Consider the following 25660-nt stretch of genomic DNA (forward strand, 5'->3'; position numbering starts at 1 on the left):
TATAGGTGGGAATTCAGATCCTTCTGTGCCATCAAAATGGTAACAGCTCTTTGTAGGCTCTATGGAGGAATGCTGTGACAGGGATGTCAGTGGAAAGGGGTGTCTCTTGAGTCCCAGTAAGGACACCAGAACTGTGTACCAGAGAATGTCGGATACCAGAAGCGAATAGTCACTTGCCTAGGGGGCCGGAGGGGAAGGGGCACAGGAAAGGGAGGAGTCTATTCAGCATGATTTGCATAAACCATCCCATCTATCCCTCGGGAACAATTTTTCAAAGTGCTTTTCGAATGGAATGGTTTATAACAATGCTAAACTGTGGACCAGACATGCCAATCAGCACCAAATATCAGGGTTTTTTTTTTTTTAATAAAGGATGCCAAGGTCACATTACCCTCTTCAACACATTGAAAGATTCCATTCCAGATACCACCCTCGGTCTCCATCTGCCTCCATTTCATAGGAGTTTTGGTTATGGCCCAAAGCAAAATTGCCCCTTTTGATAAAAATATGGTGGTGTCTGCCACGAACCATGTTTGGAAGAAGAAGCACGATGTCAGAAAGACACGTGAAACCCAGGACCCGATCACCTGTGTCCGACGGGCTAAATAAAACCTCTCTTTTAGGTAGCAGCTACTGTAGACAGCAAGAGTCCACAACGGGAGATTCAGCTATGCTCCTGACTTAGTGACAAGCAGGTGGTCAAGAGCAAAGGTGCTTCCACATCCAAAATGGTTCGCCGCATGGACACACTGTTTTATCCTCCCTCCCCCATCGCGTCCCTTATTTCTAATTCTTTCTTGAGTTCATTGCTTCGCAACCTAATGATGCCATAAATGGCACACGCAGTTCCTTGAAATTATCCTAAAAGGGGTGTGTACGTGCTAGTTCATAACATGAAAAAAAAAGCCTTTTCTAATTTGTTCCCATATTTGCAGGCATACATTTTCTCTAGCTACTCTGCAGGGTCTCCTGTAAGCATTTTACTATTACTTTTAACATAATCAAACAATAACTGTTCGCATATACAAGGGATTCCCTTCTGTTGTACTTCAAATAGGCACCAAATGCTTTCAGTTAATTCCATTTATATAGGACCTTTTTCTCTCACTTCTAAAAGATCTTTCAGTATGATCTAGGCGGGGGCATAATTTTTTTTTTTAAGTTTCATCCTAAAACATAAAGAACAAAACACAACCAGAGAGAAGGAGAGCGCAGATGTGAACACGTCTCTCCCTTTCGGCCCGACTGCATGCTCACAGGTCAATATCCCGCACGTCTGTAGGGGTGCTGGCCTGGTCCAGTTCATCCTCCGACTTGGACCCGTCGCCCTGGTCCTGACGGAACTGCTGCAGGCTGTTGAGCAGCACCACCTCAATCTGCTCCTGGCAGGCTTTGAGGCAGTCCTAAAAGGAGAATGGGTCAGACCAGAGCTGTTAGCAAGATCGACAATGCGCAGAGCGTTTATGAAGACAATCGACACAATTTAAGCCTCGCATATTGCATGCTAGTTTCCCACTAGTAAAAATGGGAAGTAAAGGAGATGTGTTCCTGGGCGCTGTGGGACCACACCGCCCCAAGGAGCATGCATCCCCAGCCAGCCACATCAGCACAACCTAGGGGCTTGTTGCAAATGCAGAATCACAGCCCACTCCCAATCAACCTAAACAAAATCTGTATTTTAGCAGAAGCCCAGGTGAATCGAGTGCACACAAGAACCTGGCTAAGATGACAAGCCATTTACATTTACGGACACGCAGCAGCTGGGAATCTAAGTGCCAACTGGGTGCTTTCTGCTTGTGGACACTGGGAGGTGACAGAGAAAGGGGGAAGGCCAGCACAACAGACAGCTACAGAACTGGGCAAGGGTAGCCCCGGAAAGATGAATAGGAGGAGAACGGACTGAACTGCTCTCACATAAACCAGGTCTAAGTTCTTAAAAACTCCATTTTTCTGCTTACTTACCACCCTTAATTCTCATAAAAATACAACACAAAATGTTTACAAAACCTCGAACACTTTAACTGTCCAATTTGGGAATAAGTAAGGATTTGCAGCATTGTTTGATATTAGTCTATATTTGGTGGGGAAATTCAGAGTGAGTTTGCCCCAAGCAGACGCTTCAGTTAGCGGGGTGCGTTGGAATGCTGGGCCAACTCTGGGCTGTCACTAGGGAGGGGCTGGTTCCTCCCAGCAAGTGGGGTGGGTGTGGGCTAAGGAAATCCATCTTACCAGACATCTTCCCCCCTCTCCTCTGCAAGGCTGCTTTTCTGCATTCAAGTAGCATATACATATGGAAAATATGTTAACTTGATTCTGCTTGGGTCTTTCCACAGCTTAGTCTATGCTTCCCTTATGTTTGTTTCATTGTGCAAGTTCCACTGCCCGGAAGTCACTGTTTGCCAAGCCCAAAAGCATGGTCTTTATTTTCCAAAGATCTAAAATAGAGTTGGAACCAACTACTCAGGGACATGGTTTCCATACCTCCCAAATTTTCCATTCCTATCTTGTCCATCCCACATTTCAAACTAGAGCTTTTTATGAAAACGGAGATTAGGACTAACAGCTAACTATCACTCAGAATGTAAAAGTGAAAAGAGGGACGATAATATTTGCAACCACACATCATACCTCCAAGCAGCGGCTCCGTTTCATCCGCTTGTAAAGTAAGGATGAAAAACACTCACAGGGTGAAGGTCAACTAAGATCATATACATAAGGTGCTCAATTCAGAAAATAATGACCGTTTATTATGGAAGAAGGACCATTCCAGGCCCGAAGTCTGGAGGAATTAATTTTTTAGATTTCTTTAAGACGTGGTACAGAGAAGCATCGGCTCCAGACTGGTGAAGGGAGCACCATGCCTCTGCCACAGAAGGTGGAGTGTGCCACAAGACTCACAGAACCCAGTCACACAGGTCTGCGTGCCACCCCGAAGAAGCTGAGGACTCAGAGACTGGCAACCAAGCGTCCAGCAACATCTCTCAAAGTTCTGTGGCATGGTCACATCCTCCACCCTGTCAGACCCCCCTCACTACTGGCTGGAAACCCTCTCTGTGCTCCTCCTCCAAGGCCCAGCCTCCAGGGGCTGTGCTCCCAGGTCACCCACCACTCGCCAAACATGCTAGGGGGTGAAGGCCAAAGGCATAAGGTTTCTTAATTTTTTTTAACGTTTATTTATTTTTGAGAGAGACAGAGACAGCGACAGAGTGTGAAAGAGGGAGGGGCAGAGAAAGAGGCAGACACAGAATCTGAAGCAGGCTTCAGGCTCTGAGCTATCAACAGAGAGCCCAATGCTGGGCTTGAACCTGCAAATTGTGAGATCATGCCCTGGGCCAAGGTCGGATGCTTAACCAACTGGGCCACCCAGGCACCCCTGAAGGCATACTGCCTCTAAGGGCACTTCTGCTTCAGTAGAGGGTTTCTGAACACTGTAAAGCCTTACAATCTAAAGAAAACTGATCTTACATAAAGTCAAAGCTGGTGTGGGGATAAACACGGCAAACAAATGACCATCAGCAAACCACTATCCACTGACCCTTGGGAAGGTTCTCTGTCAGAGATGGAGAGCAGGGCCCACTCCGTCAGTGTTCCTTCCAAAGCTGGAATACGTTGCTCTCTTCTCCATTTGAGCACCAACTGAAGGAGCCAACTTGTTCTTAGGGGCCATGTGGGCATATCACCATCTCCACACACCCCATCGCACGGTTCAGGCTCCCTCAGCTCCCTCCTCATTTAGAAATGCAGGGTAGCAGAATCTAAATTAATATTAGTTTCCTCTTTCTATTTTTCTTGCAGAGAATAAGAAGTTGGATCCAGCCACAGTTCTTATGGGAGGCCCCTCCACTACAGAGGTCCTTTAGGAGCTGCTGAAGGTTATGTTTAAGTTTTTTTCTGGGTGGCTCAGTGGGTTGAATGTCTGACTTCTGATTTCGGCTCAGGTCATAATCCCAGGGTCATGGGATCAAGACCCACATGCTGAGCATGGAGCCTACTTGGGGTTCTCTCTCTCTCTCTCCCTCCCCTGCCCCTCTTCTCCTCTCATGCTCTTTCTCTCTCTCTAAAATAAAAAAAACAAATAAACAAGTTTTTTTTCTAGGATGCAGGGGGAATGAGTCAGAACTCCTCCACACCATAGGGATGATAATTGTTTGTCTGCCTCCATGGGAGACAAATCCTAGCCAAAGCATATGGCACAAAGAGCTTTTTATTTTTTTTATCTGAAGTATAATTAACATACAGTGTCATATTAGCTGTAGGTATGGCATGAAGAGCTTTTGTTATCCTCACTTTTTGGCCTTTCGGCTAAGATCAAGTGGAGAGATTTTGTTGTCTAAAGAGGATGGCAGGATTCTCAGCTGACTGCGAAGGGGGAAGGGGCAGACAATAGCGCTGAGCCATTAAAATAAAAAGGAATTCCTGTCAGGTGTCAGGAATGAGGTCTCTTTAAAAAAGGGCTTCCCATGGCACAGCCATTTGGTAAAGATTTCCTGTTGTCCGGTTCTTGTAGAAAACCTTGCCCCCTCCAACCCCCACCCAAGGAAACCTCATGCCTCTTGGCCAATCCTGTCCAGCATTCCTTCCTCAGAGGCTGTATTTCGGTGCCATGGGAGGTAATCAGGTAATCAATTAGAGAAAGTCCTCTAAATGAGGAAGACAGAGCGCAAGAAAGGTAAAGAGCCAGATTTCGGGCCGACACAGAGACCCCTTTTGGGTCACCAATGTTTCTACGGTTCCTGGTATTTAGTCTTCCCCTCTAGCGGACAGAAATGAGAAAGAACAGTTCTGAAAAAAAATCCTACAGGGAAGGCTGGGACATTTGGCAGTCACTCCTACTGGGCGTTAAGAGCCCCGGACTTCAAGATAGGAAGTGTCACATTTATGGAAGTTCCAGCCAGGAACACGTGTATAGGCTTTCCTGAACAAACTGAAAGAAGTTTTCATAAAAAACACTTTCTTCAACCCTGTTTTAATTTTAATATAAGTTGTTACCAGTGATGGCCGGCTCTTGATCTTTGATACCTCTTACTTGGAAGAGCTAAGTAATGACTACAGCAGTTACCCCAGAAATGAGGGACCCTGAACCTCATTCCCTGCTCTCTTCTAGATTCGGCTGGGACAGGGCAGGAAGCTAAACCTCTCTGAGGTCACTCATGTTCCCCACTCCTGGAAAGCCTTCTGGAGCCTCTGCCTAACTGCTCCAAGTTGCACTTCACAACTTGGCTCTTACCAGCTTGAGTGTTAACTGCAGATGGGCCCATCCTCATCTAGATGAAAACCTTCAGGGCAGGAGCCTCTCATAGGAACAATGTCGTACAGTACACTTTGTTGACAGTGGGAACAGAGAAACCAGCACCCCCTTTCCCAGAGGCAGAACGCACTCTCGGTGTTTTATAATACCTGCCTTTAGCATGTTGTCAGAGCCCTTCTTGGGCTTACAAAGAGTATGAGGGCTTTCTGTGAGCTGATAGAGAAGAAACGTGTGGTGGCACCACGGCTACTTCCAAAGGGCGGAACTGCGAGACAGCACACGCACAGGCAATTACAGAATCGGGGAACAGGGGGTCTGAAGGGCTTCTGCAGCTCAAACAGCCACATGCCCTGGGACTGCGGCTAGAGAGTGGAACTGAAGCCTGCTAGTCCCCCAGTGACATCTAGTTAAAAGCGAAGCCTGGCTTTAAATGGGCAAGCCTCCAGCTTCAGAACCGCTTCCCTTGACACCCTGTGCTTCTTCCCAGCTCTAAGTAAAGACATACAGAGCAGACAATCTCCAAAGGAGGGAGTCAAAGCCCAAGGGGCCAAGGCGGAGTGGGGCGCGTAGGTCAGGGGGTAACCAACAGAGCCTCCAGTGAAAAGATGCTACGTGCATGCAAAGTGCGGTGGCTCCCAGGACCTCTGCTTTCCAGCAGCCTCCGAAAGCACCAGTCATTGTGTGACGATGCCCCAAATTAAGCTGATTAAAAGGAAAGCCATAATGCTCGTCTGTCAGCTCGGACAGGTGGCACTCCACAGTGCTGGAGGTCGGGCAAACCTCCAACTTCGATGATGATAGGCCCCCTCCCTTGGCCCTGCACCCTCCACCCGCCCCCCTCCAGCCCCGGAGCCCTGACAGCAGTGTTTGTGATCTCCAGCTCGTTACACGGGTCTCTGACTTCCTCTGCTTGCTGGCTCGGGCTCCGCGCCCTGCACCCTCCTCGGCCTCCATGAATGGGCTGACGGAACTCCTACCATTAGCCCTCAGTGTAACTGCATCACTCCATTGTCACCACACACGCACTGCACTCAACAGGGGGACAAAGGGCTGAATGAGCCCCAGACCCGCAGCCAACTCAGGCAGAGACAACTTAGGAAACTATCTCATTCTTCCTTTCTTCACAGGCTGTTTGGCTATTTCCTTGCATACCAAATGAGGCCCGCAGAAAAAATAAGGCAAGAGAGGGAAACATCAGCCTCCACTTCTATCCCGTCCCCCTTCCCACCCCTGGCCACAGGCCCTGTCAAGTCCGCAGAGCCCCAGTCATACAGGGGCCGTTAGGAGGTGTGCTGCGAAGGGTCAGTGCCTCTCACTTAAGAGAACGAAAACACGATGCTGAGGACTCTGTGAAGAGCATGTAGCCAAAATCAAGTCTTATTCCACGGCACAGCTGATGGGTTTTTAAGAACAGCTCACTGACAACCAAGATCCTCACATGCTAAGATGACCCCAAGCAAAGGATGTTCTAGAATTGCCTCTGGGTGATATTTAAGACTGTGACAGAGTTTCACTGTAACCCAGGTAGAAAAGAATGACCTTGATGACCAGGTGACTGGCGTCTGGATCTTATTCTGTTAAAGCTCTCCCAACAGCTTCATGGCATCGTCATGGCCTGGGAGCCCAAGCTCTGCTCTTTTTATGAGGCAATTTGTAAAACCGTGTCACGTGAAGGTGATTTGCTCAGGACCCTGACATGTAATTAGTGCTCAGAAATCTCGGGCTTTCCGAAAGACCTGGGGAGAGCAAAGAATTAGGAACCCACTCGAAGCCCATCTGCCTGGCCTTTGTCTGCTGTTCCTTCCTTCCTGCTTCCCTCCCTCTCTTTAGCATCATTCCCAAGACTCTGCCAGGGACTCTGGATAAAGAGCGCAGTAAAAGTTGGGTCCTGTTCAAGAGGCTCTATAGACAGCTAACAGAGAGATAAACGCTGGCACAAAGTGTGAGCGGAGCATGGAGGGGACGGAAGAGGAACCCCGAGTCTGCCGGGCGAAGCCGGGAAAGGTCCACTGGGGAACCAGGACGCTCGGTCCCTCCTCTGGAACTCCCCCCTGGCAACGGAAGGCTGGAAGGCCGATAGAAGTTCCCCCTCAGCCAGCCCTGCCTTGCTGGCTGGCGTCTGTTTTTAGCAACACTTATGACTGGAAGGAAAAGTACTTAAAATATACCACCCTCTGAGACTTTTATTCCCTGTAAAACTGTCAGGCTTCTCACTCAGCTTTCTCTTTGGAATGAAGCGTTCCGGTTTATTTTGGCAACCAGAGGGAGCAACAAAGAGCAACTTTCTCAGAGCCGCATGGGTCCCTCCTATCAAAACTATCTGCCGCCACCAGTGAGGCACAGAAGCCTGCCTGGCTGTCTCAGAGGAATTGGGGGGACATGCTCTCAGCAGTCTGGTCCCTGACAATGCATGGATGGAGAGCACCATAAGCTTGAAGACATCACAAATTACAAGGTGCATGGGCACACAACTGTAGGGACTCCAGGGTGACATGTCAGCTCTTCCTGATTCCTGTCTGTCGTATCTCACCAGAGCCCGTGTGGCAAGGTGGTGCTGTGTACCTGACTTCTCTGCAGGAGAGCTCCACACAAACCTGCGGGCATTTCATAGTGTGGGGATCTGAGAGCACTCTGTGTGTGTGTGTGTGTGTGTGTGTGTGTGTGTGTGTTTTAATTGTGGCAAAATAAACTGAACGTAACATTTACCATCGAAATAATTTTTAGGTGTACAGTGGCATATGGTACGTTTACTTTGTGTAACCTTCTCCACTCCACCTTCTCCACTCTCCATTTCCAGAACTTTTTCATCATCCCAGAGTGAAACTCCATATCCGTTAAATAACTTCCTCTTCCCCTCTCCCCATGGGGCCCTGGTAACCTCTATTTTACTTTCTGTCTCTGTGAACTTGACTACTCTGGGTATCGCATAGAAGTGGAAACATAGATTTTTGTCTTTTGGGGTCTAGTTGAGGTCACTTAGCATGTTTTCAAGGCTCATCCAATGTTGTAGCCTGTGTCAGAATTTTACTTCCTTTGGAAGGTTGATTAATATTCCACTGCACTCACGAAGGAGAATACATCTAAGGAGAACACATACCACATTTTGTTTCTCCATTCCAAGGACATTTTCTATCACCAAGTGGACTCTGCCAGGAGGCCTGCATTTTACATTAGGCTTAGTGAGCTCCTTCCTCAGGGGTGATTTCCTACTGCATTTAGAGTTCATAACAGTTTAGCATTCATTTCCTTATGATCTTAATTTGCTAGGATTTTGCACGTTTCACTCTTGACTTGCCATATGATCACTAAGTTCCTTCAGGCCAGGAACATCATCTCTTATTTTCCATGCACGACCCACCTGCTCCCATTTCTACTTCAGTTCCATCCAGGCCTTGCTCATAATGCAAGTCTGTGGCAAGCGGGCCTTTAATAAATACTCCCAGAAACGAATGGAAAGTTAAGTGCTTGAAACACCCCCCTTTTGACTCATGAAATGGTAAATGAGCTCAGGAAGCAAAACTCGCCTCCCTCCAAACGCTAATGCTTTCTAAATCCAGTCTTTTTATTTTCCTTCACTCTGAGCGTTAGCACTTCAGAGAGGACAGGCTGACGGCTGGGAAGAGACCCAGCAGAACTCACAGAGGTCTCAAGTTATTATCTGAAAACATGCTATGGATTTTACATTCTCCTCTGCTCATGCTTGGGTTTTGTTGTTGCTTGTTTGTTTGCTTGTTTTTGGTTTTGGTTTTAATTTTTATTTTATTTTTGGGAGAGAGAGAGTGCAAGTGGGTGAGGGGCAGAGAATCCAAAGCGGGCTCTGAGCTGACAGCAGAGAGTCTCATGTGGGGCTTGAACCCAGAGCTGTGAGATCATGACCTCAGCCAAAGTCGGAAACTTAACCAACCAGGCCACTCAAGTGCCCCTCATCCTTGTTTTTATAATATTAAAATATTTAATGGAGGGCCCGCCGGTAAGAATGTGGCACGTGCATGCATCTCCCTTGCAACAGCGGGGATTTCTAAAAACCTCAGAGCGTTTGTATCCATTTAACCCAGTCCGACAGCTAACTTGAATGGACCGGCTACATAGTATCTGAAAAGGGCAAGCACTTTCTCTAGTTTGCCATGAGAAACTGGTTTGCAGTCTTGAAAAGCAGCCAAAGAGACTCAGTGGCACCTCAAGAGTGACCTCTGTCTGTCTGCAACCAGTAAGGGGTGATAAAGCGATGTGTGGAAAAGCCGGGGGACCCACGGGGCAACTGGCCAATTAGAGCAGGTCTATAAATATCTGAAAGAGGTTACAGTGCCTGGAGGTCAAACTGTTGTCACGACACTTTTGTCTCTGGGGGTCGAGGAAGGGCTTGTCTTAAGCTGGTTGCTGCTCAGGAGTCCTTTCTGTAAGGCAGCCTTAACAAGATATTCAGAAAAGGAAGGAAGCTTATCATTTCTATAAATGTTAGGTCCTGTCCAAGATTTGCCTCTGGAGGATTAGAAAAGCATTCTGCACGTGAGGCTACACTGGAGGGGGTAGCATTTTGGAAACCATATTTTAAAAAGCCTACGTTTTGGACCTAGAATTTTAAAAGCCTATCTAAGAACTGCTTCAGAGTAGGCCCGTGGGTTACATGAGCCCTCCACCTGAGCCTCCCTGCACTACTTCCTTGGGATGGTGATAAGGGCCACGGCTAATACCAACGGGTAGGTGAGAACGCCAGCAAGCTGCAGCCTCACACTCTCTGAGCTTCCGCCTTCTGCTCAGGATCCCCAACGAGGCATCAGTCACAGGCCCACAAACCACATTATCTCTTAACATATTCCCCCAGCAGGGCATTCTGAATCTCCCTGGAGCATCCAGAGGGGGCGTCATGAAGCCTCTTCATGTTGACTCTCAAGGTTGGTTTAAAGCAGAGGCATTTCTCAAATAAAAAGCTTTGGGAGCTCCAAGGGTGGAGTGCAAAGTTCCCAGGCGGGGAGTCGGCTTCCCGGTTCCAGTCCCAGCTCTGCTAGTGCCCTCCCCCACTTGCCCAGCTGCTTCCCCCCAGCCCTCCACACCTCCCAGGGAAAAAGCCCCCACTGGAAGACGCAGGAACTGCCTTGCTGACCTCCCAGAACCACCCCAGCTCGGACCTTCTAAGGACTGCAATTTCCTACGAGCTGAATCAGAGCCTCACTTGACCCTGGTCTCTCAAGACCTTTCTTCTAAAGAGCTTCAAATTCTGGCAAGCAAAACTGCAGCCTCTGGGCAGTCCACAGGGCACAAGAATGGAAAAATCTATAGCTAATAATAGTTCTTTGAATTACTATGGCTCTTTATTCTTTTAGGAGTACTTTTTAATCCATTACCACATTAAACAAAAGGGAAGTGAGAGGCGGGTGGGGTTGAGAGGTGTGTCAAGGCCAGACACCATTCTCGTGGTGGGGCACCTCTTAGATCCCCACCATCCCCGCCCCCTGTGCAAGCAGCCAGGCTCTAGCCCCCTCTCCACACTGTGCCTCCGCCTTAGTGGGTGTAAGCAGAGCATGAAACTGTGGGGGAGAGGCAGCCTGGAGACATGTACATAAATGGAAATGAAGCAACAATTCAGACCCCTGGGGAAGCCCACATTATTAAGAAAAATTAGTAAACAGCCCTCCTTCCACCTCATATCTGCTTGCTAGTTTCTTTTCTCTATTTTATGGCACACAGGTTTTCAAAACCTTAAGAGGAAGCCTCCTCTATTGAATTTTGTACTACCTTAGATGTTGATCTTGGAAAACAGAAACCAACAACAAAATACCTCCAACACATCATCATCGAGCCAACTGTCTCTTTCCCTGAGGTAAAAAAAAAAAAAAAAAGAGACATCTGGTTTTAACCAAGAAGATGGTGTCCACCTACCACATCCGTGTTGGTGATCTTGGCCAGCAGATCTACCAGGGCGTCACCAGTGAGCGAGCTCACGTCCTCATCCTGCTGGAGCCCACAGATGGCGGCTCCCACACTTCCAGTTGCAATCATCGATGGTGGGTACATGGCGAACTTGAAGTCTGTGAGGACAAGAGGCAGAAGGTCAAGGCACAGGAAGAATCTGGATCTGGGGACTCCCCAGCCTGAAGATACTCAGAAATACGATGGTGACAGGTCAGCTGCACAGGTGACCCCCTACCCTACAGACACACCCTCTCCCGAGTCTTCCTTCACAAGACATCCTTTATTTATTTGCCATCACTGTCACAGGTCCAGAGCTAAAATGGGAAGACTGAGGCAGAGAGGGTAGAGCCCCTATCTGAGTACACAATGGATTCTCCAATCCCTCAGTCCACAATCCTGTGAGGGGTTAGCACATTCAAGGAGCAGGAAAGCAAGTAAGATACAGTCTCCTCTGGGGGTCATGGCAGGAACTGAGCAGGGAGGTCTGAGACAAATCCAGATGAGGTTAACTCGTGTGCCTTACAGGAGACAGACCAGCGGATCTAGACAGTGGAAGGCGGTCTGAGAAGTATAAGCAAGTAAAATTTTATGAACAATAATCCTGATGTGATCTTGCCATATTGTGGACAGTCAACAGCGATTAATGTGGCTCATAACAAAACAGATGACTTTATTAAAAAAAGAAAAAAAAGGAAATGAGAGAAGCAGTAATGCAGGAGGTGGGTGATGAGGGCAAAGTTTTACACAATCCCCAACTTCTAACCCAATGCCAAGGTCCCTCAGAACATCAGGAGAGAGAGCAGGCACCACTGCATCAGAGGGATAACTTGGTTTAGATTTTATGGCTCTTGGGCCCAAAGATCGCATTTTCTTGCTGGAGAAAAAGAATGGTTTCCTAAAGAGGGGTACAGCAGGAAGATCAATTCTAGGAGCTCAAACCCTCATCCACTTCCATTTCCCCACAAGCAAACAGAGGGGAGGCCCCTGCGAGGGCTCCGCATGGGAGACCGAACAGCTCCGCTCCCTTCAGGTGCTCCCACAAGCTCTCAGGCTGGAGGACGGAGTTCCGCCACTGCCAGCCATCAGGAGGAGACAAAGACCCCCACGCCTTACTCCCATTGTTGCTGCTGTGTAGTTACATCCACCACATAAGGCGTGCACAGCTGCCCTAATGTTGCGGGAGAAAAAAGGCGGACTTCTGAGACCTTAAAGTGCCCACACGCGTGCCTTATGTTGATATGTTAAGGAGGTTTCTTCCGCCACTCACTGTAGTCAGTCCTGGAGTGGAGCAAACCCTCCAAAGTGTGCTACCTCTGGGTCTAGCATCACTCCAGAATTTACCATACGTAGCAGTGCAAGGAGGTGGGGGCAGGAGGGAGGCACAGAAAGGGGACATGGGTCACACTTCTAATTACAGCATAAACATTAAGTTGGAATATAAGAAAGTTCAACCTCATATTTCCCCTTTTCCTGTAAATGCCCTATTACAACAGCGTATTCTTTAAAAGCACTTTTGTAGGTGACCCCATTGTCCAGCATGGAGTTGGTGGTGTTCTTAGAAACACTGCGGGAGCCCTGAACACACACACGCACACACATGCACACGCACACACACACACACCTCCCATCTTGGCAGATTCCCATGAACAGAGCGAGCCTGGCCGCCTGTCAGTCTGTCTTTCTCTTTGGCTTTCTTTCCTTAGCTCTCTCACCATTTCTACTTCTTGAGGGATGTATATTACAGCGTTCTGCCCAAAGTCTGCTGTCTACTAGCCCGTTCAGCTCCTTCTCTAGCCCCATGAATGGTGCCAAAGTTGGCCTCCCTGCCTCTTGCTCTGCTGTAGGTCTCTTCCACATGGGCTCACAGGAGTATTTCTCTGCCCAGTAACCTCGTTAGCTTCCCCCTGTGACATTCATACTGCAGAGGAGGCAGCCAGCCCATGGCCTTGGGCCCACAAAGGCCCTGGGTGGGAGCATCTGGCAGGGAAGGACAGGACGATGTCCCTGGCCCTCCCTTTCCTCTGTCCCAGCCGTTGGGTCAGGAAGCACACCTCATACATGCCTGTCTTTTGTTGCCTTGCTGCACGCAAAACTGACTCCCAATTTTAGCAAACTTATTAACTTCTGGGAGCCAGAAGGTATTTACAGGGTGGTCCTAAGCAGGTGCTAAGGTTGCCAGAAGGACTATACCTCCCTTCTTGTTTTGTGAGAAAAATGCTCAAGGGAATCCTCCTAGGGGTAAGGGCCCCTGCCTCCTGGAATTGGGGAGCACCGAGGATAAGAATACAGCTGCCTCTCAGCAGCTCAGACTGGGGAGTGCTCCCATGGCAAAAGAAGAGCTGCTGGAGGCTGGGCCAGCCACTGCTCTGCTCCTCTGCCGCCCACCACAGTGGCAAACCGGGTCTCCCTCTAGATTCCTGAGCAGCTGCCTGGCTCTCCTCTGGGTTAAATCAAAAGGAGGAGACATTAGAACTAAAAACCAGATCCAGACTGTGGGACCTTGGGTGAGTTACTTCCTCCTCCAGCCCCTGGCATTCCACTTGTCTAATAAAAGGGTGGAGTTGGATCAGTGTTTTTTGACTTCCAGTTTTGCTCATTGTGGGTCATGAACCCCATTTGTGGGTTGTTTTTGTTGCTGTTTAACGGAACAGAACAGGATAGAAAGTATAAGGAAGTAATCATGTAGTAAGAGTAAATATCCTCTTGAGAAACTTTTGTATCGGTCTGATGTAAGTTTATGTACATCCTGAGTTGTGTTGTAAAATGTATTTTCTTTCTTCTAGCCCTAGGTCAAAAAGTTGGGAAACTGTAGGCTGGCTCATCTCCCAGGTGCCTTCCAGCTCTACTTTGCTCTTCCTTAAGGATCTAGAAAAAGAACCACCCTCAGAAAAGAACAAGAAGAATCAACAGAACAAAGCATGGCTTCCATCAGCCAAGAGAGTCACAAGGCAGCTCTCTCCACAGAAACCAGTGCTAGTTCCGCACGCCATCGGGGGCTGCCCCAGGACCAGGCTCAGGGACACCCCCCCCCCCCGCCAGCTGATAGGGGAAACAGCAGGGGGAAGAAACACCAGAATAAAACATCTGAAGGGCCGTGTCCTCCTACGAGCTCTAGTTAGCTAACCTCCACACTCAACAGTGTAAAGTTTCACCCAGCCCATTCAGTCACTCCTGAAAACCTTAAACTTGGGGGTTGAAACGTGTTCACCATATCCACTCAGGCAAGGGGGCTGGGCAGAAAAATCAAACATTATGCATGCATGCTATGACCAAGAGTACAACCTCCCAGAAACATCTAAATAAAAGTATGTAAATGCACATGCCTGTGGTTGAAGTAGAGGGATTCACAGAAAACGCTTATAAACTTTCCCACTATTAGATGGAAGAAATGTTAAGCGATTCTATAATACTTTTTCTTAACATTATTCTATTTTAGCAAAAAGAAAATACCAAGTAAAAATCTCTTAGAAAAATGTCTACATCTCTTGGTCAAAAATACCAACAGGCTGTATCTCAATGCAGAAGGCATATTCAGAACCTCAGTTGCCCACCTGAAAAGGTAAGAGGTGATGTCCTGAGCCCCCCCTCCCTTTTCCTCTGCAGCAGAGTAAGAGGCATTTAATTGACCAGTAATCCATCCCAATAAAGCTATAACAAAGTGTTCCTCCCCATTCCAGACAGCATGGATTAACCCCTCTCCCCACCCCTGGTTGAAAAAGCATAATATCATATAGCACGGTGCCTTCTAAATGGCTAAGTACATACTACATGCATAGCTTATAAAAAACTTCTCAAAGGGGATGCTCAAGGGGACAGGAGCATGAAGTCACTTAGGAGGACAGTTTCCAAGGGCATGGACAAGACTTGGACCAAGCAGCTACAAGAACTGGAAGATGGAGAATGGGGAGGCCGGTGACCTACCACCTACCAGCCATGTGAAATGGGCAAGGTACCTGAACTCTCTGAGCCCCCGTTTTCTCACTAGCAAAGTAGGAGAATTATACCCACCTCGTACGGTAGTTCTGAGAACTGAACTAAAATAATCCATGTTTTATAAAAGCACTGTGGTTGGCTCCCGGCAAGCAATCAGTGTCATCACCACTACCATTCTGACCACGGGAACCTCCAATGGGACTGTGAAGGGGAATTCTGACTTTTGGAGACTCTGTTTAGCATCAGCAGGGGAGAGGAGAAAGGTGCCCAGCATCCCTGGGCAACAGGCAGATGCAGACAGCTGGCCAACTGCGCCAAGACCACCAAGAAGGAGGGCTCTGTGCCGCCTGGAGAGTCTTTTCTCTGTCACTTGTGTTCTGTGTCCCAGAAATGACCTTATCGCGTCCCCAAAGCCTCATGGTGGTTTGTCAGGAGAGGGAGAAACTGAGGCCCCCATATGATGAATGAAGACAGAAGCTGGCAATGATCTCCCCGGTGTGCCCCATATCCCCTCAGCTGCAGTCTGTCCGGAGCCAAGGAGCAATGCCCACATACCAGAAGCCTCTGACATAACGTGCTCCCTCCCAGGGAGGTGGCAGAGGCAAGGGGCACACCTTGGGGGAACCCAGCTCTATAGGGTGCTTACTCATCCATGTAGCCGTAGTGGTGAGGTATTAATAAAACTGTAAAACCTATCTGTTTCAAAACACTTCCTTTTACAAATGAATCAATGAATTCTTGAGACGTTAGGTGACTTGCCTAATGTCCAGGACTGGGCCTGGGGTTAAGGTCAGGACTTCTGGACTATGGACCCAGTCTTTATAAGTTACCAGAATGTGAACAGCTCCTCAAGGCCATGCCTCCCACATCCCACTAAGGAACACAGAGTGATTTTCCTACCAGGGGTGGAAGGAAAGCCCCAAAACGCAAGCCCGGCTCAGGAATCAGAGAGATAGGTCCTAGCCATGGCGCCAGTGAGCTGTGTGGCCTGTACAACCCACTTAACTTCCCATGACCACCACAGGCACTCTGGGCCCCCCCTGGGCTCCTTAATCTGGGCAAGGGCAGAGAGGGCTCCATGTTCATCAACTTGGTATCTGCGGGTGTTGGTAAAATTTCGCTGAAGCAAGAGCTATGAGCTAAGCAGATCTAAAACCACAGATTAGATGGCCCTGCATATAAGTTTAGCTTAGACTGTTTTGGCTACGATGTAGAGGCCTTGAAGTAGAAGAGGGACTGCCCTTGCTCCTGATCACCACTAGGGGGCGGGAGATCCTTGGTCTGAGGCTGAAGACCAACAGGGAAGCCCCAGTTTCCAACCCACCCAACCCCCACACCACCCGTCTCCCCCCTCCTTCAACCTGCAGCAAGGTAGAAGAAGGCCAAAATCCCAGATGCTCATTGGCCAGCGGTTGGTGTCGGCAGCACACACCTCACCTACCACCGACCCCCTCAAGAGGTTCAGCACACCCTGTCCTTATGGGGAAGGAAAGGGAGACAGCTGGAGAAGAGTAAGCAGCCTACTCCTCATTCACTTTCCAGCCAGAAGGGAAGTGAGATGGCCCTGTCACACTGCCGGTCCCCACGGGGTGCACTTGCAGAAGAACTGACACTACCGGTTGAACACACCACTTCCCCTCAGCTCCACGCCCTGTCAGCTGTGGGGGCAGCAGAGTCAGGAAAGTGGCTTAAATTCTTCCCACCGGGCAACTGGCCAGGGCAAACCTCCTTTTTGGGATAAGGGGCCACCCCACCTACCCTCTCTGCGCCCTGGCTGTAATTCTACCTCATGATAGAAGGTCATGAAACACCTTTAGGTAAAGCCAAAGATGACTAGAAACACATTTATCATCATCGCTGGGGCTCCGGGGCTCAGGCGTTGGGGTGGGGAGCCTTGGGCGGGGCTACTCAAGTGCATGCTGCAAAGAGCTAATAAGCAAAGCGCCTTGGGGAGGGGCCTGAGGCAAACAGAGGGAGTTGTGGGGTACCATGCATGGGCTGGGAGATTTAGCACCTCCACCCACCCCCACTCCAAGTTCAAACTCAGTATCATTGGCTTTTCTAGACTAATTGGAATCATCTGTTAAGCATGAGACCATGCATCAAGAATCTTCTTGTGTCAGAGTGGGATCCTGAGACATCTTAAATGGTCCTTCTTTCCTCATTTGCAGACCTGGGGGACTCCATCATCAGACCTACAACCAGGGGCACACTAAGGCTCAGTCCTGCTTCCCCATGATGGAAAGATCCAGGAAAGGGAATGCCAGGGGCTGTCAGTTATGAAGGTCTCCCTCTCCCTCCAATGGCTTCACTGACCACAACTGGCCCAGAGAAGAACACCAGGCAGGTGGAGGCAGTCTCTCCCGCCAGAAGCCATTTTGAGCTGAGTAGGGAGGGAGGAAAAGGGGGCATCTCTCTGCCTTGCCGCCATCTTACCCTCTAGCCCATTAGGAAAACTGCAGCTTCCCTCCCCTTCTCACGGCCCCTCTCTGCTCTCTTGCTCTCTCTTCCCCTTTCACACACACACATGCACTCCCCACACAGACTGAGGAACTACTGCCAGCTCTTTCACAACCAACTTATCCCATAAACTAGCCACACCGCCTTGAGGATTGGCTACTGTGTCCTCCAGACCCACCATAAGCCTGCAAGAGCCTGGCTACAGGTGCCTCTTGGGTTTCTGGGCAGAATATTCAGGACTGGGGGACAAGGACAGAGGCGTGAGGTGCAAGAAGCAGACTGGATCCTCTCGGTGTCAGTTACCTTGTGCCTGCTACTTGCCAGACAGTCCTAGGCACTCAACCATTTGTCACACCCTGGCCACAAAATGAGGCAGCTCATCTAACTGAAAGGTGTTTCCTCCAAGGAAAGCAGACCTGGGCTTTTATACTGTCAGGCCAATTGGTATAAAACCCCACACAACGAGGATTCTATGTAACTTGGGTCATTGATACAGATTCAAGCACAAATCAAGAAAGAAAAGCCTTGTGCGACAGATCCATCCTTCCTAGACTCAGGAAACTTCTGAGAAGCCCCAACTGCTCTGGCCAGTCCACACCTAAGGCTTAGTACTTGGCTTGTGGTTTTTTCATTTGGTTAGAATTATTCCCTCTATCCTTCCTTACCCCCTGCCCAAAGCTAGCTCATGGCTCCCCAAAGGCAGTCTTCGTGACTTCCTGTGCCACTCCTTGGACCTCTGTCCTCAGTGCCTGAGTTCCAACTCCTTATTCTGGCCCCAAAGTTGGCAGCCACCCCAAGCATCTGGGAAAGAAGGCCAGAAGTGGGGGATGGGACCCCCAATTTTAGAGAATGGGCCTTTACAGAATCTGGGGATCTGCCCATGCCTGGGTAATTTCACCTACCATCCCTACCCCAATCAGAGATCAGAATGGAGGAATGGGTGGACAGACCCCAAAAGATCTGTCAGTCAAGAGACAAGGTCAAAGCAGAACTCTGGCTAACAGCTGGGCAATAGGGGAGCTTAGGGTCAGGGGGTCGGCTGTCCTAGAGCCAGAGAAAAAAAGGCCTGGTTGACCCCTCCCCCACAGTGAATCATGACAATGGAGAGGAAGGGACAGCGGGGCCTGGGAGACAAAATGACAAGCCAATGAGGGATTGACCTTTAGGGCCCCAGGCCAGACAGCAAGAGAATCAAAAGAATGGCCAGTGTCTAAAAGGCAGCAAGGTATCCACAGGGGGCTCTGAAGAATGGTCCCCTCAGGGCTGCAGGAAGGCCAACTTACTCTCTCATAAAGGGGCACAGGACAGGTTAACACAGCCAGGGTCTGGATCTGGAACAGCAGGATTACAGAAAACTGGTGAGACAAAATCTATGCCCTAGAATCAAATGTGGGTGGCTGGGAACGCTACATTAAAGCCAGGGAAGGCAGAGAGCAAGGGGTCCCGCCGAACTGGATTAAGGCAGTTGGAACAGTTACAAATGGAGATGGTGGCGTTTTCACAATTAGTACCACAACACACTGTCTTGCACATTCCTTGGTTCCTAAAGTATCTCTTTGCACATAGTCTCTTTCTGATTTTTGTTTTCCCAACCACCTTGAAAAGCCTGGAAGATCATGTATCAACAGGCGTGTTTTGCAGACGAAGAAGCTGAGGTTCAGAGAGGTTAAGCAGCCTGACCAAGGTCATCCAGTGATAAGTAGCAAAGCCTGACCTTTTGACTGAGAACATGGAGCATATACACTATTGCATATTGTGTGATCCATCTGTATGTACTTAAAATACCATGTAACAAGACACTGAAAAAAGTTAACCTGCAGTTCCACCTCGAAAATGCAACAACTCTTAGCAAACTTGGGCTGAACCCTCTGGATCCCCCCAACGCCCCCCTGCCCCCAAACAAAAGATCTGCCCAGACAGTTCTTTACCTATGTCGTCTCTCCCCTGGATGATTAAGGTTCCAGGGTCTCTCCCATGGCCACTACCAAGGAAAAAAAATGGTAGAAACTGGCCAAGGTTCAGTTTAATGAGACAGTGTCAAACCACCACCTTTAGTTTATTAGGGAAATGCAAAGCAAATGGGCCAATACGAACTATGTCTCAACTGTGGGATCAACCTGGTGGGCAGAAAGCTTTTAATATGAAATGGCCACTTGTGCTTGCTGGTAAAGGCTGCAACCAATTTCAAAACGGCAGCACTTAAAGGGAGGGCATCAGAACCTAGTGCTCAGAGGGGGAGTCCTTGCTGAGAGCCAACCAGGTTCACACCCCCATCCAGCAGCAGGAAGGGCTCCCTGGCAGTAAGCGCCTTACAGTAAAGAGAACTCCTTGGCCTTCCTAACTGCTTATCAGGGCAGGCTGCGTTATTTATCTTGACAGTGTTCCTTTAACCTATATTGCCCCCACCCCCCAAATTTCCTCTTGGCCTTATCTCCTAGCATCCTTTTCCTCAAAAGATTAAAGATTTAAACACAACCAGAGAGCAGTATATATAATCTTCAAAGGGCACTTTAGACATCATAAAGAATATTTTAACAGGCACTTTTTTTTTTTTTTGCTTACCACACCTGTCCTCATAAACCATTTATGGGTTTAGTGGAGAAAAAGAATATACTAGCTCAGCTAATAAAGAACACACAGCCTGGGCGTGAAAACCTTGTACTCTGGATTACTTGGGACTATACTTTTCTGAACCCCTAAGCCCATGCCAGTTAGTACCCCAGTCGGCCTTCCTCTGACCAACCATTAAAGGGCTCTTCAGCCTGTGTCCCCGCCCCCCATGGGGCCCCCTTTGGCTCCAGTCTGCTCCTACCGGTGGCACACAGAGCAATGAAGGTCTGCGCATGCTTGCGGATCAGAGACAACTTCTCGCTGGGCTGGGGCAGCTTGCGAAGGATGTGCTCGATGAAGTCGTGAGGAGTGACAGCTGCCAGGTTCCACTTCAACTTCCCCAGCACCACCAGCTCCCACTCCTGATGAGGGAGGGAGGGAGGGAGAGAAGAGTATAAAACCCAAAGGCTGACATGGTGTCAGGGACTGGGGACTGGGGTCCCGATGAGTTCTAATGATGCTCAGCAGGACACTGCTGGATGGTGAGGCACCACTCCCACCCCAGCCCCAAAGCCTGGAAGTCACTGGAGTCTCTTCTGCCGGAAATGTGAGGCTCCACCAAAAGCAACAAGAGCCCAGGTGGCTGCTGCCAAGATCCTCCGTTCTCCTAGCTCCTTTCCCCCTCGGCTCCTCCACCCCAGCCTACACGGACCTCCACACAGTCCTGGTGCCTGCCCACCCAGAAAGCTGAACTTACAAGGCCCTGCCAAGGTCAATTTGGCCCGTAGGTAGTAATTTATGGTACAGGTCTCTATTGCTGGATTAACAATCTTTTTAATCCTCATGGAAAAATGATGCACACAGATAAAGCTCAAAATAAGGTTCCTCGGCCCAACTCCTTGGCAACCAGTTTACTTGTAATTGGTGCCAACAAGTGCCATTTTTCTCGGCTTTAAAACGTTCCCCACCACACATAATGCAGAAGTCTTGAGGAGATGACACTCGGCCCTTTCACCTACATGTTTCATAGGCCTTTGTCATCGCCACTGGAGGGCCCACAGAGACGGTCCTCCACAACCCCACGTTGCAGCTGGAGGTGATCGGGGCACAGTGAAGGTGCTCGGGCTGGGTCACAGAACCCCTCGGTCCAAATGCTGAGGGGGGACAATACGACCCGGTCTCTCATGGGCTTTTCACCATCGGGTCACCCCATGAAAATCCTTTCTTCCCCCTTACGGAGATACATTTGGGGAATTGTGCTCAATGTCAAACAAGCCAAAAAGGAAACCTTAAAAACTGGTGCAGAGGGAAAATAAACCTATCCACTAATCATCTTCAGAAGAAAGAGCCAGAGACCAGTGAGCCAGTGCACGCTGCCCCCCAGGCTCTCCTCCCTTTGCTGCAGCAGCGAGAGCCCCAGCCCCCCCCCCCTGTACCAGGTGGCTATGGAATCTGAGGACTCCCCCTCACAGAGCCTCAGCTTCCTTTTACGTAAAATAGGAGGACTCCGTACATCCCAACTTTTGGGATCAAGAGACAGGGAATGGGGAAAAAGGCAGAGTGTTTGTGGAGCAACATGAAGTAGCTTGGTTGGTCCTGGAAAACTTGGGGTGTCCCAAAGAACACCATGACCCACCATCACACTGAAACAAATGAGCCAAATGGAAGATTTATTTTCCTGGTTTCCCATTGAGAGAAACAAACCGGTGATGAATTCTAATGATTTTTCCTTTACATGCTTTAATGTCCCCCTTGGCTTTTTTTCAGAGGATTCCGGTATTAAAAAAAAAAAAAATCCTGATAAAATTACTAAACAACCAGTGTCTTCTAAGATGGCTTGAAATTCCAGCCTTTCTTCTTTCAGGGGAATGTGAATATAAACCACTCGTCTTGTACTATTATTAAAGGAAGCAGATCTCCCAGAAGAAAGCACCTTTCTGGGCCTCCCGGACCAAACCAGAAGCAGCTGAAATCTGGCAGCGGTTCAAAGGTGAAGTCATTCATGCCCCTCTCTACATTCCCCGTAATTCCTCCCCCATCCTTGCACATGTCTGCCACTAGATGGCAGCACAGCCCCAGAAAGGAAGGCCTCTCACAAAGAGCTCAGTTCAGGGAGCCAGTTCCAGCCCTGTGGACTTTGCGCAGGCCTTCCCAGTAAGGAGGGGGAGGGGGAGGGTGGGTGCTTTTCCAAACAGTGAGGCGGAAGGTGTGCAGACCATGGAAGGTGGGCCTAGGAGCCACTCTACCATTCCACACTGCTGCAACATGGACACCTTAAGGGAGAAGCTGCAGGGAAAATGAGTTAGAGTGGGTGGGGAAAGGTTTGCTGGCAGAAAACCTGGGTCAAAACAGGACCCCTGTCACCTTACAGAGGTCTCAGCCACCCCACCTCCCCCAGAGGAGCTAGGAACCCAGCCTTAGATTCCTCCACTAAAAGGCCAAATTCCGACTTGGCTCAAAAGTCTGTGAGCTGATGATTTAGTGAACAGCTACTATGTGCAGGGATCTTGAGAGTTTCTAGACGGTAAGACATTACCTTTGAACTCTGGGTTCTTAGGAGACACACCCAGCACCCTCATAGCACAGGAACACATTTCCTACCATGTGAGAAGTTGAGCTATTTTCTCAGAATTCAGTGGTTGAAAATTTGGAATTCAATTAAAATGTGATCACCGTGTTCTAAATCTTTCCTACACACACCATGCATACACACGCGCACACAAAAGTGCAAATGAATTCCACCAACACAAATGTCGTCGGGATCTTATTTGTGGATGTGGCCTCAGTGCTTATCACAGTGCCTGACACACAGGAGGAGCACATACACACACATACACACACACACACACACACACACACACACACACACAAAACTCTTATTAAAAGCAGTATCTCCTAAAAGTGTGAAAATTCCAGCGATGTGGTAATTTGGGATCCTAAGGATTCCTTCGGGGAGCAGTGGGCAGAAGTTTATCAGGACAGGAGAGAGCAAAGAGGGAAGGAAGAGCAGAAAGGGAGAAAGGAGGTAGGCATTACCAGCAGCTCCTGAGGCTTGATGGAGTTGTCGGTGTAAATGCACAGCTTCTCGGCTGTCAGAGGGATGGTCTCCTTGAGCTTGGAGGCCAGGAACATGCAGACAGCACCCAGGAGCTGCAGATGGGTCTTAGGAGTTGGGACCCCAGCCAAGAAGCGGTCCAGGTAATTCATGGCCAAAGGGAAGACCTCTTCTTCACACTTCTGTTCCTCACAGACCTACAATGGGAGTGGGGAATGGTTGGGGAGGTTGAGGGAATTGTGTCAGGAAAAGACCAAAAAAAAAAAAAAAGATGAAAAGGCATAACCTATGGAAACAAGGAAAAATATTTATTTTTTGAGTGGAGAGGGGGAGGGGAGTAGACTATGTGATACGAATAAGGATGGGGAAAATGGGATAAATCTAAATAATCCATCCGTGCTGGGGTATTCCGCAAGAAGATAAAAAAAAAAAAAAAGAGGTGAATTGAAGATCCGAAGCCTTGAGGGAAACAAATGCGCAGTAGCCGCCCGGCTCTGCGACGCTCCCTTTGGCTACTGACTTCTTTGCTCACTCTAACTCGCTCACACTCTCTTTTTTGGATTTCGTCATCTTTTCAAAAAATCAATAAAAATATTCTGGAGGCTCCGGGGGTCTTCTTCTTGGTCTCATTCGGATCCCCAGACCCTGCTCTATCATTCCCGACAATTGGAAAAAATGTCCGGGGGGGTCCCTGCGGCCCAGGCGCCGCTATTGGGGGGGTGGGTGGGGAGAGGTGGGGAAGAGAGGGGGAGGGAGGAGAGGAGGAAGAGCCGCAGCCTTGGCGGCTGGACTCGGGAGCATGGGGAGACTGTTTCAAAAAATAATTAAAAATCGAGGAAATATCCTAGAAAAGCCCTTTTGGCGTGAAAACCCCAAAGAGGATCCAGGCTTCCCGAAACGGAGGTTTCGGGTGCCGGAAAGGTCTGTATCTCGACCCCTGGGGCTTTGGATCCCGAGGGGAAACTTGGAGGGGTGAGCGCCGCGGCAGGAGTGTCCGGCTGCGGCCCACAAGGGCAGAAACTGGGGACCGTGGTGACGAGCTGGGGGAGAGACGAGAAACGGGGAGCCGCCAGAGAGAGGCACGGGGGACTCTGACCTCTCCTTTAGGGGTGCCCCGACATCCCCCCCTACACACACCTCCTCCCCCCCTTCCTACCCCACCCATATCTCCGCAGCGAGGAAACTGGAAAGCCAAACTGTAAGTAACCTTCGTGAGGTGGGGGTTGGGGGAAAGGGCACTATTATAAGTGGGGTGGCCGGGATAATGGGGTGCGAGGGGGGAGCGGGCGACGTTTTCCAGCCTTTCCAACCGGAGTTTGCAAAGCAACATGGCGAAACCACGGCAGGTCCAGAGCTGTGCATACGTGGGCACACAGCTTGCTCGGCAAAGATTAGGAGCAAGGGTAAAGAAGTGGTTCTTTCGGGTTCCCCTAAAACACACGTTTCTTCAATGCGACTTCCGGGGCTCCTGAATTCTCCGGTTCTCTCCTCCTCCCTCCTCCTCCTCCCTTTTTCTCCCCCCCTCCCTTAAGTGCCAACGCGGAGTCGCGACCACATGCGGGGACCTGAGGCTAGAACGAATTTGCTCTGGCTTTTGGGGTGCTGCTTTTCTTTTTTTTTTTTTTTTTACTTTTGGGTCCCGATTTCACACTCCTACTCCCTTCTTCACTGCACCGAAAGCAGCGGCGGCCTCGCAAAAGACAGGTCGGGATGGGGGTGGGAAGGAGAGGCAGCCACATGCAGGCACACGCGCGCAGGATGCTCCCCCACCCCCGCCCCAGGACAGCCTCGTTTATCCCAGATTTTCCTCCTCCCTCCCTTATCCCCCTCCCCCTCCCCCAGTTAGTCTTGCATCCTACAAGGAACAGAAATGAAGCCACGCGTCTCTCCAAAGGGCGCAGGGTAGCCTCGCGCACAGGAGCGGGGAGGCGAGCGCGGAGCCTACCCTCTCCAAGTTTTAGGGTCTCTGCGCTGCGGTGGGGGGAGCGAGTATCCCATCTTCAGACCTACCTCCAGCATCCAGGTGGCCACCATCCTGCGCATGTAGGGCTGGATGTCCTTCTGCACGCATTTGAAGTAGGAGCACTGGGGAAGGTAGCGCTCCTCGATGGTGAGCAAGTTCTGCAAAACGCGGTCATCGTACAGCAGGTTGGCGTCCGGCACGGCTCTGCGGACCGGGTCCACCTCGCAGCACAGCAGCTCCATGGCCGGTCGGGTGCCCGCTCGCTCCCCTGCTTTCTCCGGACTGGAAAAGTTGGGGGGCTTTGGAGGGGGGAGGGGAGAGGGTTCCCCTTACCTCCTTCCTTTGGCTAAATAGGGGGTTTTCGGGAGAAAAGTGGTGGGGCAGAGAGAGAGAGGCTGGGGGAGAAGAGAGGAAAGGGATGGGCGGTGGGAGAGGAGAGCCTCGGGGGCTGCTAACTCTGCCTGCCCTCCCCTTCAAACTTGTCTCGCTCTCCCCTGCTCGCTCTTCTCTGCTCTGCGAGGCAGTGACGCAAACTGGCTGG

At 49.7% G+C, this 25660-nt stretch overlaps 1 protein-coding gene and 1 long non-coding RNA gene across 4 annotated transcripts in view; one reads left to right on the forward strand and one right to left on the reverse strand.

The window, feature by feature from the left end:
* Nucleotides 1-322: 322 nt before the first annotated feature.
* On the reverse strand, nt 323-25660 carry CCND2 (cyclin D2). Its single transcript, XM_029953753.1, has 5 exons — nt 25167-25660; nt 23138-23353; nt 20364-20523; nt 11126-11274; nt 323-1403 (listed from the first exon to the last, which is right to left on the reverse strand). Exons 1-5 carry the CDS (start codon nt 25359-25361, stop codon nt 1254-1256), a joined length of 870 nt encoding a protein of 289 aa, XP_029809613.1. The 5' UTR covers nt 25362-25660; the 3' UTR covers nt 323-1253.
* The window catches only part of LOC115303822, an 88949-nt gene continuing 87207 nt past the window's right edge, over nt 23919-25660 (forward strand). For 2 of the 3 annotated variants that reach the window (XR_003914259.1, XR_003914258.1), the window contains exon 1: nt 23919-24077. This is a non-coding gene — a long non-coding RNA (uncharacterized LOC115303822). Of the gene's footprint in view, nt 24078-24304; nt 24355-25660 lie in introns of those variants that run through there. The other variant, XR_003914260.1, reaches the window with a different exon arrangement.

This window comes from Suricata suricatta, chromosome 10, assembly GCF_006229205.1.
Source record: "Suricata suricatta isolate VVHF042 chromosome 10, meerkat_22Aug2017_6uvM2_HiC, whole genome shotgun sequence".
NCBI classification, from domain to species: Eukaryota; Metazoa; Chordata; class Mammalia; order Carnivora; family Herpestidae; genus Suricata; species Suricata suricatta.